This window comes from Caloenas nicobarica, chromosome 4 (genome assembly GCF_036013445.1).
Source record: "Caloenas nicobarica isolate bCalNic1 chromosome 4, bCalNic1.hap1, whole genome shotgun sequence".
Lineage (NCBI taxonomy): Eukaryota > Metazoa > Chordata > Aves > Columbiformes > Columbidae > Caloenas > Caloenas nicobarica.
In genome coordinates, this window is record NC_088248.1 from 5,996,381 (window position 1) to 6,009,532 (window position 13,152).

Sequence of the window (13,152 nt, forward strand, 5' to 3'; positions counted from 1 at the left end):
TTATTTAAGAGACTTTATACATACTCTCTCCTTGCTTTCCTGACAGTCAGCCTCTAACTGATGTCTTTCTGCTTTCCAAGTCTCTACCATTTGCTGAAGCTCATCTTTCTCCTGATTAAGTAAAGTGATCTTCTCAAGCTGCTGACAGATCTGCTCCTTCATTGTGCTTTCAATTTGTTCTTTTTCTGCCAGTAGCTTGCCATATTCAGAAGAGACATGGGTCAGATTTTCTGTTACTTCAGTGACCTGAAAGAACAAATAAGAACCAGTATTAGTATTTCTAATTATCTCTAGCATAGGTAGAAGTAATTTGATGGTAAGTTTGGAGAAAAAAAAAATTCTAATTTTTAAAATTTTGTTGTCCCAGTAATCATGTTCTGATTTAAGAAAAGTGTCATTGGATCATTGTTATAATTGAATTATTTTACAGAAGACACCTCTATCCGCTTACTGCTATAGTAAGCAAATAAAGATGTAACAATTTTGATTAAAAGTCTAATTTCCGGACTTCTGTCTCATTGGTAGACAAAAGTGAATTATAATTTCACAACAATGATTCCATTGCTGTATCCACAGCAGACAGGCTTGATTCTAACATGTGTTAATGTCTTCTAAAAGCCACAATAGCTTCAGACATGAAAATAATAAGTAGCTAAGAATTTTGTAATAGTGCTGCAAGTTAAACAATGAGCTGCCTTTTAGTTGCTCGAGCATCTTCAGAGTTACATAGCTAAGACACACATTACTAGAATTTTAAAAGTTTTAAGACCTGGAAAACGCATTGTGGTCAAAGAGCAGTATCGATTCCAAATAATATTCCATCATGCAGCACTAAAGGATGTTTAGTTATAAGTAGGGGTTGTAACTTGCAGGTCAAACTGCATTTGATCATCTTTTCACTGCCTGTTTCTGTAGAATTCTTTCCAGAGGCAGTACAGGGGGAAAAAAAAGAAGGGAAAAACTTAATTAAAAGTTTCATTATTACATTTACTGAGCCCTTACAAACTGAAGTCTGTAGAGGACATGGGTTGCCAGTCCCGATAGAATTTTTTGTTTATTTGACAAAACTGCATCTGACCTTCTGCTGCAGTTCATCACTTGTTTCCTTCAATGCTTCTTGCGCTTTTAAGATTTGATTTTCTTTCTCCAAAATACTTCCTTTCAGCTCCACAATAGTCTCCTGATGTTGTCTGAGAGAGTTTTGAGTACATCTCAGCTCCTCCTGCATCTCTGAATTCTTTGGACACACAGTTAAAGTACATTAAAGCTTGAACAACACTTCCAGAAGTTAAGGCAGAAATTTAGTAAAGCTGCTATCCTAAAGGAATAGGATTATTTTTCTTACCTTGCTAATTGTCTCCTGTATAGTTTCTCTTAGCTGGTCTCTCTCATTTTGGAGATTTTTCAGTTGCATTTTAAGATTATCATCTCCTCCTTCTGTCATAGTGCTCACTTCCGCATAGTCATGGAATTTTGGAATAAAATCTGTTCTCCCCATTCTTTCAGATTCTCTTTGACATTCATTGGCCTTCACTTCCTCCATTTCTTGCAATTTCCTTTGTGCCTGGCTCAGCTCTTCTCTCAGAATACATAATTCTTGCTCAATAGATCTTTCCTGAATCTGTGGTACCCATTTTATACAGAGATAGAAATCAACACATTTGGGAAGCAGCTTTAAGAGAAACATATCTGATCTTTGACAGGTTGATTATGTAAAACAAACAATGTTTGAGAGAGATTTGTGGGTTTTTTCCGAATAAGATTTGATTGAACTTGGTACGCAATTCAAGTTCCTTAAAATAAAAGACATTTAAAAGTAAGATTTGAAGTGAGGACTTCTGAAAGAAGTTACCAGAAGTAGAACTTCATGGCCACAGTTTAAGCCTGAGGGGGTAAAACACAAAACAAAAAAAACCCAACAACAACTCCCCCCCTCCAAACCAAACTAGAGACCTTGCCCATATTTCTAGTCTCAATAGTAGATAATAATGGTGTAAAGGCAATTATTTCCTTGAAATTTTCCCACTCCCCCACAAATAGTAAAATATATGCACTGCTTTACTTTTGTCAAAGTAAATAAATACTTCATATGTAAAATAGACGTGGAATCAGCATGTCCAATTATGAAAATGTTGGCCGCAATGTCCCTTAACATACACTGCCAGGAAAAAAAAGTTAGTTCTAGCTATGCTTTAAAAAAGCAGAAACACCCTTTCCAGATGAGCAATTTCTAGCTTCAATTACTTAATTATAGAACCACGTCTCTGGGCAGATCAACATCACCATCCTGTATCAAGTTAAAGCTCTATTTATGGGAAAAATGTTTGTGATATCCTACTACTAATTGCCTATATACAACAATATGGGTGGGATGTATTTCAAGTAAAAATAATAGCCCTGGTGTTTAATGGTCTTATGTCAACTAGCAGGACCCTTTTCTCCTGTTTGTTTTGTGAATTATTTCCACTCAAGTTTAACTAAGCATGCTGTCCATTACAGCCTTAACATAATTACCAAAGTGCCTTCCCCATCCTCTTCTTTTTTCAAATGTAAACTGCCCAGCTTATCCTGCAAAGAATTGTTCTCTTGTGTAAGAAAAGAGATTTGTTCCTTTAGTGCCTGAAGCTGATCACTTTCTCTGCAGTTATTTTGTGATTTTTCCTCAGCAAGCTGGTCTCTCTCTGATGTGATGATTTTTATTTCTTCCATCATTTGTGATATCTACAAAAAATGTGCAAAGACTGTTATTAATATTTCCATCAATACAAAACCAAAATTAAATGCAAAAGTGGCTCGATTCACTCTGCTACAGTATTTTTAACATCAAACCGCTGTATGTAAACCAGAAAAACTCCAGAACTGAGCCTTTGTCACCAGTTTTGGTTTAAACACTGGCCTTTTAGCAGTCTCTTCAGCAATATTGGCCAAATTTTTATCTAGAAAAAGCCTAAGAGGAAAAGGCTAAATAAGAAACAGCTGTTGGATGATTTTTATGCATCTGTGGCAAAATATGCCCACTTTCTACCGAAGGCCTAGAAATTTTCAAAGAACAAGCAGGAGACACTCTAAGCAGACTAACTAGGCTTGTTGTCACAGTGTTGGAAAACACATTAAAAGCATTTTTATTTTGAATTATTACATAACGTTTTACCTGTATTTTGAGTTCTTTAGTGGTGGTCTCTAGTGCCTCTTCAACACTCAGAATCCGAGATTCTTTTTCAGAAATATTTTTTTCCAACTGCTTGACAGTGTTCTGAGATTGTTTGAGAGAACTCTGTGTATTTCTCAGCTCTTCATGTGCCAAAATGTTCTTTAAAACACCAAAGAAAATACAAATATTTTGGAACATTAGCTAGCATTCCTTGATTAAAAAAAATCCCAAACCATAAGAAGCCACTCCCCTAAATATTTCAATATAGTTTATAAGCGTTCTTACACTCTTCCCCTTAACGCGTATGGTCCATTCCCATAAAAGCAGAATTCCTACCATTGAAACAGTGTCTTTTATATCCTCTTTGAGTTGGTCTGCCTCAGCTTGGAGAGACTCTTCTTTTTGCTTCAAGTAATCTCTTTCCTGGGTTAGAGTTTTTATTTCTTCCTGATGTTCAGTAAGCTGTTGAAGAACTGCCTGGATCTCTGAATCCTTGGCCTCCAGTCTCAACTCCATCATTTTTTCTTGTTCTTTTAATTGCTCCATTTCATTTAACTTCTGCTGAGTCTGAATCAAATCTTCTCTTACCTCAAGAAGTTGTTTGTGCTCAGCTGTCTTTTCTTCCAGTTCTTTCATTTTGCTACAGAGCTTCAGTTTGTAAAGCAAAAGGCAAGACACTTCATTGTAATGCAAATCTGCAGGTGTACACGTTCTCACAGAATCTTATATTAGCTTAGAAAGGGAGAGAGATGCTGGCTTTCGACAAGAGAATAGGACGTTCGTCATTTCACTTTAAGTCACTGCTTATATTCTTGCCACATTAAATAAGCATTTGCTTAGGGAACCTTCCTGTGGTTTCTCCTTAGCAGCGAAAGTCTTACTAAAACATAACATACATAAAACTGTCACGTAGCTTAGGAATTATAAAATTAGGAGTTATCAACTCCATAGCTGGAATGACAGCAATATAAGTGGCAAAAGCCTTATAAAAAATATGGATCTTTACTTCCCTTCTTAAATGTGGTTTGTTTTTTTTTTTTTTTACCCCCACTCTCCCTTTCTAATTGCAAATTTATCCCGCAGTTCTCTTTGGTTTGAAAGATCTTCTGTTCTAAACAGACTCCAGTTCCTGATGAGGAAACTTTGTTGCTATGACTTTGGATAGACTAATTCAGAGCACTGCATTTAAACAAAATATTTGCATAACAAATATATAACTTAAGAACATTAAAAGAATTAAAAGGTCAAGTACAGAAGGAGAACACATGACCTGGAAGAACATGTTCATATATATGAATATAGACCATTCAGCTGCATAACCCTGCAACCTTACACAGCTGGCATAGAATAAGTAATATCCACTCATGCTAGAGGAATTTCAATTCTAATGTTATTTATACCTTTAAAACTACTTAAGTTGTGGGGGTCTTATGTCTTATCTGTAAAAGGAGCAAGCCGACACTGACCTCTAATTTCACTTCATCCAAAGTTGTTTTAGACTCTTGTGCTTCTTTAGATAGAACATCTATTTGGAGCTTCATTTGTTCATTGTTTTCCGATGCAGCTACATATTTTTGCTCTAGTTCCTCATGGAGCTGTTTAAGTGCTACATATTCCTGATCAGACTTTACATATTTAAGGTGAACATCTGCTAGATCATCTTTTGATTTTCCAATTTCTTCAGTCATATGTTTAAGTCTAACTTCATTATCAGCTACTTCAGAAAGCAGCTTTTCTCTTTCCAGTTTCAATAGGCGCAGCTCCTCACATTTCTCAAGAATCTGCCAACAGAAAAGCAATATTAATAGCATCTTCTAAATCCGTATTTGCCATAGTTACATAATAAAACATGTTTATGGGCAGATCTAGGAAATAAAGTGCAGGCAAAGACACAGCACAGTACATTGGGTTTTGCTTTGTTGGGAAGGAGCACTCTAGCAAGCAATCCTTCAAAGAGAACCAAGACAGACAAGCCCCTTCCAAAACCTTGACAAACCTCCCCTCCAGCTCTTCGGATTTTCTTTACATATTTCCTTTTTCCTATGTTTGAGCTAGGACTGGACTGATACTGTTAGGTATAACTTCTAGACGGAATATTTAGATGTATTGATACTTTATTCATGATATAGAGTTTATAAAGTTGTTAACATCTAATTAAGGTTTGTTTTTTAGTGGAAGTAGACCACTGGAAGGGTTTGGAACTTTTCTCAACACATGCATAAGTCTGTGAGATTACTTGCCCTGGATAATTTTCACCGCACATACTTAGTAGCAGGTATTTCAGGATAAACGAACCTAGAAAGTGTTTGCAAACAAACCCTTTAAGACACATTTATGGCAAACTTAGTGTACTGAGCCCTGACCTGCCACGAAACCGAAAAGTTTCCTTACAAGTTTTCCAGAATTTGCAAATTAAATCTATCACTTCTCAAGCAGCATTTCTGCCAAGAGGTACTGAAATTTTATTTGCCCAATTAGACACAAAAAAACCCCCAAACAAACAAAAACACACACAAAAAATCAGTTTTAGAACAGTAAACCAGTATCAAACACTGTTATACATACACACAGTTATCAATGGTGACCAGGGCAAATAGGCAGGCAAATGTTGGACTAGAAATTCCAGTTTTATTAGGCTTTGTGACTAAACACGTGATCTTAAGTTTATTCCTAGGTGCAAATATTACATACCTGAGGAACAATAATTAACTTAGTTGTAATATCTCCAATTATTTGATTCAAGACAACTTTTCGCATTAAAACTTCGTATCCAATAGGTCTCCGTTAAAATGTTACCAGTTGAGTACAATACAAAAACAAGGAAAAAAGTTGGGGTTTTTTACCTCTTTCTGCTGCATCTCAACAGTGTTTGGTAGAGACTGAAATTCTGATAGCTCATTTACTTGTTTTTGTAGAAGTGCATTCTCTTTCAATGCTTTTTCTAGTTCTCCTTTTAAGTCAGCTGCCTTTTTTTCCAGCTCCACAAGAGAAAGCAGATCTAGAGATTTAACAAATTTAGACTAATAAGAGAGCATGAGAGAAGAAAAGCATGTTTTAAATTAAGCAGATGATTTATAATACATTCTGGATGTCATATCAGTATAATTCTAGCCAAGTATATTTTACAGTTGCCAACAATTAAAAGACGGAACTAATGGTCTGATTTTAGTCATCACTTGTCAGGTTAACATCCAGTTTATTTTAGATTCTCCCTGACAGCCTTCATTAACTTGATTACCTTTGTGCAAAATACAAAATATTCTGTAAGCTGCAGTTTTCAAATAGTTCAAGAAAGTGCTGAAACAGTTACTATGTGCCAGCAGTACCATTTACTCTAGCATTTTATATTGACAGAAGCTCCAAGTATTATTTTTGAGAAAACAAGAGTCCAAGCCTTCGTTATCCCCCCACTGCTATGGGGAAGAAGGACAGGAGGAGAAGAAAAAAGCACCACCTGAATCAGTACCTTTTGGAACTTTCCCCTCCATCAGTGAAGTTAGCCTTGTGTTTTCTTGAAATACAAACTGCAACTCTTTCTGCAGGTCAGCTTGCATTTTTTTGTAACTGGCTTTTCCCACTTCTATTTGGCTTTGATAGAGTTGAACATCCTTTTGCATTTGCTTGTAATTATCTAGGAGTTCATTCTTCAGGAAAACAAAACAACACGCAGTTCACACACAAAATAAGAGTCTAGTTCCTTAACATTTAAACATTGCATGTGCCACATTTCTGTTGTCACTCTGAACAACTTTGGCCTTGATAAATATGGCAGAATAAGCCACAAGTTAACTGCATTCCTGTCAGAGTCCTGTAACGAAAAATACCTTACCTTACAGGTCAGGGCCATAACAGCTTCCACTGTTTTTTTTCTCCTTCAAAGCTCAAACTAAGCTTCACCCTTCTTCTCTGTGTTCACATCCCTTAGTCTCACTTTCTGGTGAAATTAGGTGTGGAGTCTTATCTCCTAGTAGCTCCCTAAAGACATCACTTGCTCTCTCTCTACTGCTAAACCTAAAACTCATCACCCACTCCTGTGGAAGAAGGCTCTGTTCTCTTTTAATCTTGCTCCTGAAGACTGACTTTCCATTAATTCCATAATAAAAACATTACTTGGAGCATTAGTCATTATCTTTCTCCAAATATTTTACCACATCTTGTCTTTACCAATTGCCTTCTTCACTAGTCTGGGAGCCAATAGGCCCTTAACATTTTGTACAGCTAAAAATGCAGTTTAACAAGTACTTGCCATCTTCTCCTTCAGATCCAAATTTTCAGTTCTGAGAACAGCAGATTCTTTTTTGGCATCCAAGGCTATGGTTTCACTATCTAAGAGGGATTTATTCAGCTGCTGTATTTCTTCAATTAGCTTATCAGAATCTCCCTAAAAAAGACAGATAAATACTCAAAGAAATCCCAAAATACATAGCCATAATAAAGCGCATGTTCATGGTAACGTGGTTAAAATGGAAATACAGGCTCAGAAGATTTGGTAAATTTACTCTAAAAGAACAGTACCAGGCTTGTTTGAGAGATGGGATAAAAAGCAGCATTTCCCGTAGCTTTACTTCACCAGATTACTGCTGTATGATAATACAGTAATTAGCATTAATAAGCTTTCTAAAAAAACTTACCTAGTATCTGTAGGGAAGTAGATTTCAATTATAATAAGGCTATACCTAGATTTGACCCACCGCCAACAAAATCACAACCATCTCTTAACCCAGCAGAAAACTCAAATTTACCACTGAAAAAGATGTGTCCTTTTTTTCTGCTCCTGCTTTCTCTAATTCTTCCACACGATTCTGCAATATCTTAATTTTGTTCTCTTTCTCTTTCAGCTGTTCCAACTTGGAGCTTATTTCTGCCTGAAAGTTGAAGAAAGAGGGCAGATTCTAGTGCTTTTTGTTTTTTCAGGTAAAAACTTAACAAAAATCTTTATACATAGTAAGCTTTACGGGTTTTAGACATATCGTCCTTACAGCTGGTAAGACAAGCCAGAGTCCAATGATGTCTAGGTCATCCTCAGCAAATATAGCATTTCAAGATAAACGAGCCAAGCACATTTCATACGATTCTTATTGCACATAAATACATGGACAGGCTCACCTCAAGCTCCTCATTGTACACTTCAGCATTTGAAACGAGATTCTTTAAGTTGGTAATTTCATGCATTAGTTGCGTCTGTGGAGCAAATCGAAGCAAAATTGCAGAGAATGTTAGAAAAGCACCCACACCAGTAGTTTTAGTTGCCAACACCATGAAAATAAGCGAGGTATATCTTGTGTTTTCTATTAGTGGGCAAGCCATATATACACACGCATATCTATTTAAACAGCTGCAAAGCAAGTTGCTACATATTCTTTCAAATGGATAGATGAGATGCAAAGCTCTGTTTTAGCTTCCCAGTAATTAGAAGGGATTCAAGTACAATTTAATCTGCCGCAACTCGAGAAGCAAGAGCAACGTGATCAAAGCAATTAATGCAGAAATCATACAGATATGACACTTCAAATTCTAGTCATGTTAAGCAGCTTTTTACGACACTGCAGATATTTATGATTCAATCTATACTACCAAGAATGACAAGGTACCAAAATTGAGCTAAAGGAAGCCATGAACACATTCAGTGTCAGCCTCAAAGGAGGCACGAGTAGAAGACTCAATAGAAAAGCACTTCTAAAATTGAAGAACTCTTTCTTTTGGTCTTTTTCAGAAAAGCTTTACGATAAGCATTTGTCCACAAGTACTTCTGTCTAGTCACAAGTGTAGGTAAGGAGAAATTCCAATCTGTAATTTTAAGATCAGTGACAAGCTTTAAAACAAGCACTCTCCTGTGAGTATTTATACATAGTTAGGAGTATAGCAAGAAAAAAAACTCCACCTGTAATCTTAAAATTAGATGATGGTTGTAGAAGACCTAGTACAATACTACTCTCAGAAGTCATTAAATGTCATTATTCAGAAAAATAGAATTTACCTGTATATATCTGTGGTGATTTAAATTGATGGATTTCAACTAATGTATTTAGTGAATTATCTGAACCTTCAGCATTGCTGTAACTAATCTGCTACAAGGTTATTAACAGATCCTTACATTTTATGGACTGTCTTCAGATACGTATCTGAAAACACGAACCATTCAAAAAGCAATTCGTGTAATGAAAGCTACTTTAGAACATTTCATCTGTTATTAGACACACCAAAGCTTTGCAGTGAAAACTAACTGAGGCTTTGTTAAATGTTGGCTGTTAAGGAAGATAGCACAATTAGTCTAGCATAAAAAAGGTCTTCTAAAACCAATCTTAAATACAAGCTAAATCATAACCTATTATGGATCCATTTTGTTGAAGATCCATACATCTTTGTAGGAAACACAAGAGAAATGAGAGGTGATGTAGTCAAATTGTAACCTAAAACAGCAACGCAAAAGGATGTAACTTCAGCTTCAACCTTAGTTTCGTGGTCAGAGGACATTAAACAGACTAGTGCGTACCCATAGTCTACAGAGAAGGTATAACAAATGGAATAATCCAACCATGTCTCAATACCTCAAGTTGTTGGTTTTCGATTTTTTTTTTTTGTTACTTATTCACAGTCTAGTCCTTTTAGGTTACAGAATCAGAGCATAAAAACATTTGGACAAACAAGGTAGGTCTCCACTAATGGCACAAGTAGGTGAAGAGAACCAAAAGTCAGTATCTCCTCTATCATAATTATTCAGCAGGTAGATTTACCTTTTCTGACTTCCTGGCACAAAATATGTTTAAATTTTCCACAGACATTACTATTCACACTACTACTTTTAAATATTTTGTTACCAAGTTAAATAATATAAGTTAAACTCACATAGTTCAATGGATTACAAAAAGCCAAGGCTATCTTGGATTGTAAACCAAGATGTTTTGCACAATATGTGAAATATGGTTTAGTAACCATACTTTAACTTCCAAACAGTTTTAAAAATTATTTACACAGCAAAACAACTTTCTTCTGCAGAAGTCTAGAATGAAATTCAGATCACGCATCTGTAAAATATATGAATACATATATATACTCATGCAAATATATGCTTAACCAGACTTCATTATGTGACTTTCCAAAAACTTAAGTCTGATTTTACACTCTGAGTAAATCCAGTTTAAATCCTGGGAACGTTCACTCTGTTGCTGAAAGTAGCTTATAACACCAGCTGTCTGTGAATCAACATCCAAGGACAAGTACATTGAATAAACTATAAAAAACAAGCGTAGAGGGTTCTTATCTCTTGTATTTATTTCAATGCACCTCACCTCATGATCTTTTTGTGTTTGTTTTTCCAGTGCTTCAAATTCATCCACTTCTATTTTTTCTTTGAGTTTCTCCTTCATTTCATTTATTTCTAACTTCAACTGCTCATTTTCCAATACCAGGTCATTAAAGTTAGCTTGCAGGATGTTGACCTCATTTACAGCAATATCCTGAAGAAGCAGCACAAGAAGCTTTAGAAGTCGTTGTTGGAATCACAGTCTTATTTCTAGAAAATACGGAACAGACTTACTTTTTCTAGCACTAACGCTTCACAGAGTTGCACAGATTCTTCAAAATCTCTCTGAGTCTAGAAAAATAATTGCTCTCAGTTAATTGATCTACAAGATCAAGTAGGTCTAGTATTACATTAGTTGTTGCTTGTCTTTTTTAGGGCTCGTCTTGTTCAAATACTAAAGCTTACTAGATCATTCACCACAGAACCGTTAGAATTGTAGAACCATCCCACAACTTCAAACATGAGCAGAAGAGACTTACTTTCAAGCCAGTTATAATATTTCTCCTATAACGTAGGAGAACATTGGTGTTCTACAGAAGCGTAAAGCTCTATGAGAAGTATGTAATGTATATGCACTGTATTAGACAACCAAAACAGATTATGATGTTACCCAATTCACTTTAGGTCCGTCAGTCCATTCTACCTCTGAAACTTGATCAGGAAGCAGACACTGGTTGTCACATTCAGAAGTCTCTAATGTAGCTGAAAAGAAAGATGTATTAAAAATACAGAGTAGCACTACATTTTAAACTGGACATCAAGACTTATTTTCTTACTGAAGAATTTTGTCACATTGGCAGCAATCATTCAATGGCAGAGATGTAGCACACTGAGTACAACTCCTGAATCTCATGATTTTGTCTTATGAAGGCAAACAACACTGAAGTCCAGTCCTTACACTTACGCTAACCACCTTATCAGAAGTTAATGAACATTAAACCAAATCCAGAATATACTTACAGAGTAGGAAAAGCGTTTAAGTGAAGAATAACTCAACAGTATCCTAAAAGATGGAAAGAAAAAAGCACACACACCTACCCCATATGGAAAAAAACCCAACAGTCTACACAGAGGCAAAAAAGCTGGACAGGATAGGAAATAAGGCTGTAAGAAGATGCAACTCAGTAACAATACCATCCAATTTTTCTTGTCTTCAGTTCAACTTCCTTTGTCCTTCACTCCTCTAATAAGTCTTTGAATTTCTCTGTATCTCAATCCAATGTTTGAGTAACGACTCCTCTATTCTCCTTGAGGATTTTGGAATTTCACACACCCCTTTTTTTTCCTCCCCTTATTTCTTGGTGGGGAGAACACACTTTGGATGGATAGCCTGTGTTAAAGAATAACTTTGGCTACTTTTACCAAAAAATAGGGGGTTGAGGTATGCTGCATGCAGAAGTATTTATAGACCCTGCCTTTTACCTCACTACTCCTACCTTTGCTTTTAACACATTAAAAACTCAATATCCAGAACAGGAAAAGCAAATAAGTAATTTCCTTGTAAAGTGTGTACAGAGATATTTTTTTTTTTGGTATGATTTTTTATTTGTGCTACCAGACACATGAGTTATTCCCTTTGGGAAACTAAGTAATGCTTGAAAAGTTACCCAACAGGAATTTGCTACACATTATTTCACCTGGGATAGTAAGACTTATGTTCCCACTTTTTAAATGAAATGAACATTATTTCCAGCACAAGAAATACCAGTATTGTTGCGCTAAAACCACTTACCTCACAGGCAGCATTCTTTGCTGGCACACAAATGCAATTTCCTTATGGGTGCAAGTAACTCTTTCAAAACCAGGTTCATGGAACATAAGTTGAATAGTATTATGCCAAATAAATGTAGCATTTGTATTGTTAACAAATTAATTTGCTTTTTTACTTAGATTTATTAAAAACTGATTTTTTCTCATTTCGAAGCTGCTGTGCTGAGTTTCCTTATTTATTTTCCTGAAGATACTTACAATCCTCCATGTCTGGTAGTGACGACAGAGACATTTTCTTTTTTTTTGCTTCAGTCAGCATTGTTTTTTCAAAGTCTTCAAAATAGCTCACATTCGCCTGGTTTATTTTACCAGGAGCCCACGTAACTCTTCTTCTTCTCTTGGCCTTTAAAAAAAAAAAGTACTTACAGAAAAAATGATACAACCAAAGCACAAAGTAAAGGGCAGATGTTGTATTAGTCTAGTTCTTTAACATTAACGACAACTAACTAGACAGCGCTTTGCAGTTTCTTTAAACTACTGCATACAGTTTGAAAGCAGAAGTCTCTGCAGTCCGTTCACTACAACGCAACACAGGATCGATACTCAGAAGTTATTTTAAAAGTTACCTCTTTAAAAATAAGAAAAATTGTGTGAAGATTGTTTAAATTTATTGTTGTCAATATAACTCTGTATTTAATATTACTTTTTGCTAAATATTTCTGTGTGTTGGTTTAGGGGAAAAAAAAACAAAACCAAAAACATCGAGTTACTTTTCTTCATGCAGCCAGAATATTTTCTTCGTGGCTAGTACAGTCTTTTGGTTTGGATTTAGTATGAGAATGATGTGATAACATTGCTTTTTCCTTGGGACAGAATTAGTGTTTTGTTTTCAGCAGCTAGACCGTGTTTTGGAATTGGTATGAAAAGAATGTAAGAACTCACTGATATTTTGGCTGTTGCCAAGGAGACCAAGGACTTTTTCAGCTTC

The 13,152-nt window shown here is 35.7% G+C and overlaps 1 protein-coding gene across 1 annotated transcript in view; it reads right to left on the minus strand.

Annotated features, from left to right (window-relative positions):
• CENPE (centromere protein E) overlaps nucleotides 1-13,152 on the minus strand; it is a 35,670-nt gene that overhangs the window by 12,445 nt on the left and 10,073 nt on the right. Inside the window, exons 14-29 of the mRNA XM_065634281.1 lie at nucleotides 12,423-12,567; nucleotides 11,065-11,156; nucleotides 10,689-10,745; nucleotides 10,441-10,608; nucleotides 8,258-8,332; nucleotides 7,894-8,016; nucleotides 7,398-7,532; nucleotides 6,618-6,795; nucleotides 5,995-6,149; nucleotides 4,618-4,932; nucleotides 3,488-3,799; nucleotides 3,152-3,310; nucleotides 2,515-2,721; nucleotides 1,346-1,621; nucleotides 1,079-1,237; nucleotides 25-246 (exon numbers count right to left, since the gene is read on the minus strand). Of these exons, the coding sequence (XP_065490353.1) occupies nucleotides 25-246; nucleotides 1,079-1,237; nucleotides 1,346-1,621; nucleotides 2,515-2,721; nucleotides 3,152-3,310; nucleotides 3,488-3,799; nucleotides 4,618-4,932; nucleotides 5,995-6,149; nucleotides 6,618-6,795; nucleotides 7,398-7,532; nucleotides 7,894-8,016; nucleotides 8,258-8,332; nucleotides 10,441-10,608; nucleotides 10,689-10,745; nucleotides 11,065-11,156; nucleotides 12,423-12,567 (2,778 nt within the window). The remainder of the gene's footprint in view (nucleotides 1-24; nucleotides 247-1,078; nucleotides 1,238-1,345; nucleotides 1,622-2,514; nucleotides 2,722-3,151; nucleotides 3,311-3,487; nucleotides 3,800-4,617; nucleotides 4,933-5,994; nucleotides 6,150-6,617; nucleotides 6,796-7,397; nucleotides 7,533-7,893; nucleotides 8,017-8,257; nucleotides 8,333-10,440; nucleotides 10,609-10,688; nucleotides 10,746-11,064; nucleotides 11,157-12,422; nucleotides 12,568-13,152) is intronic.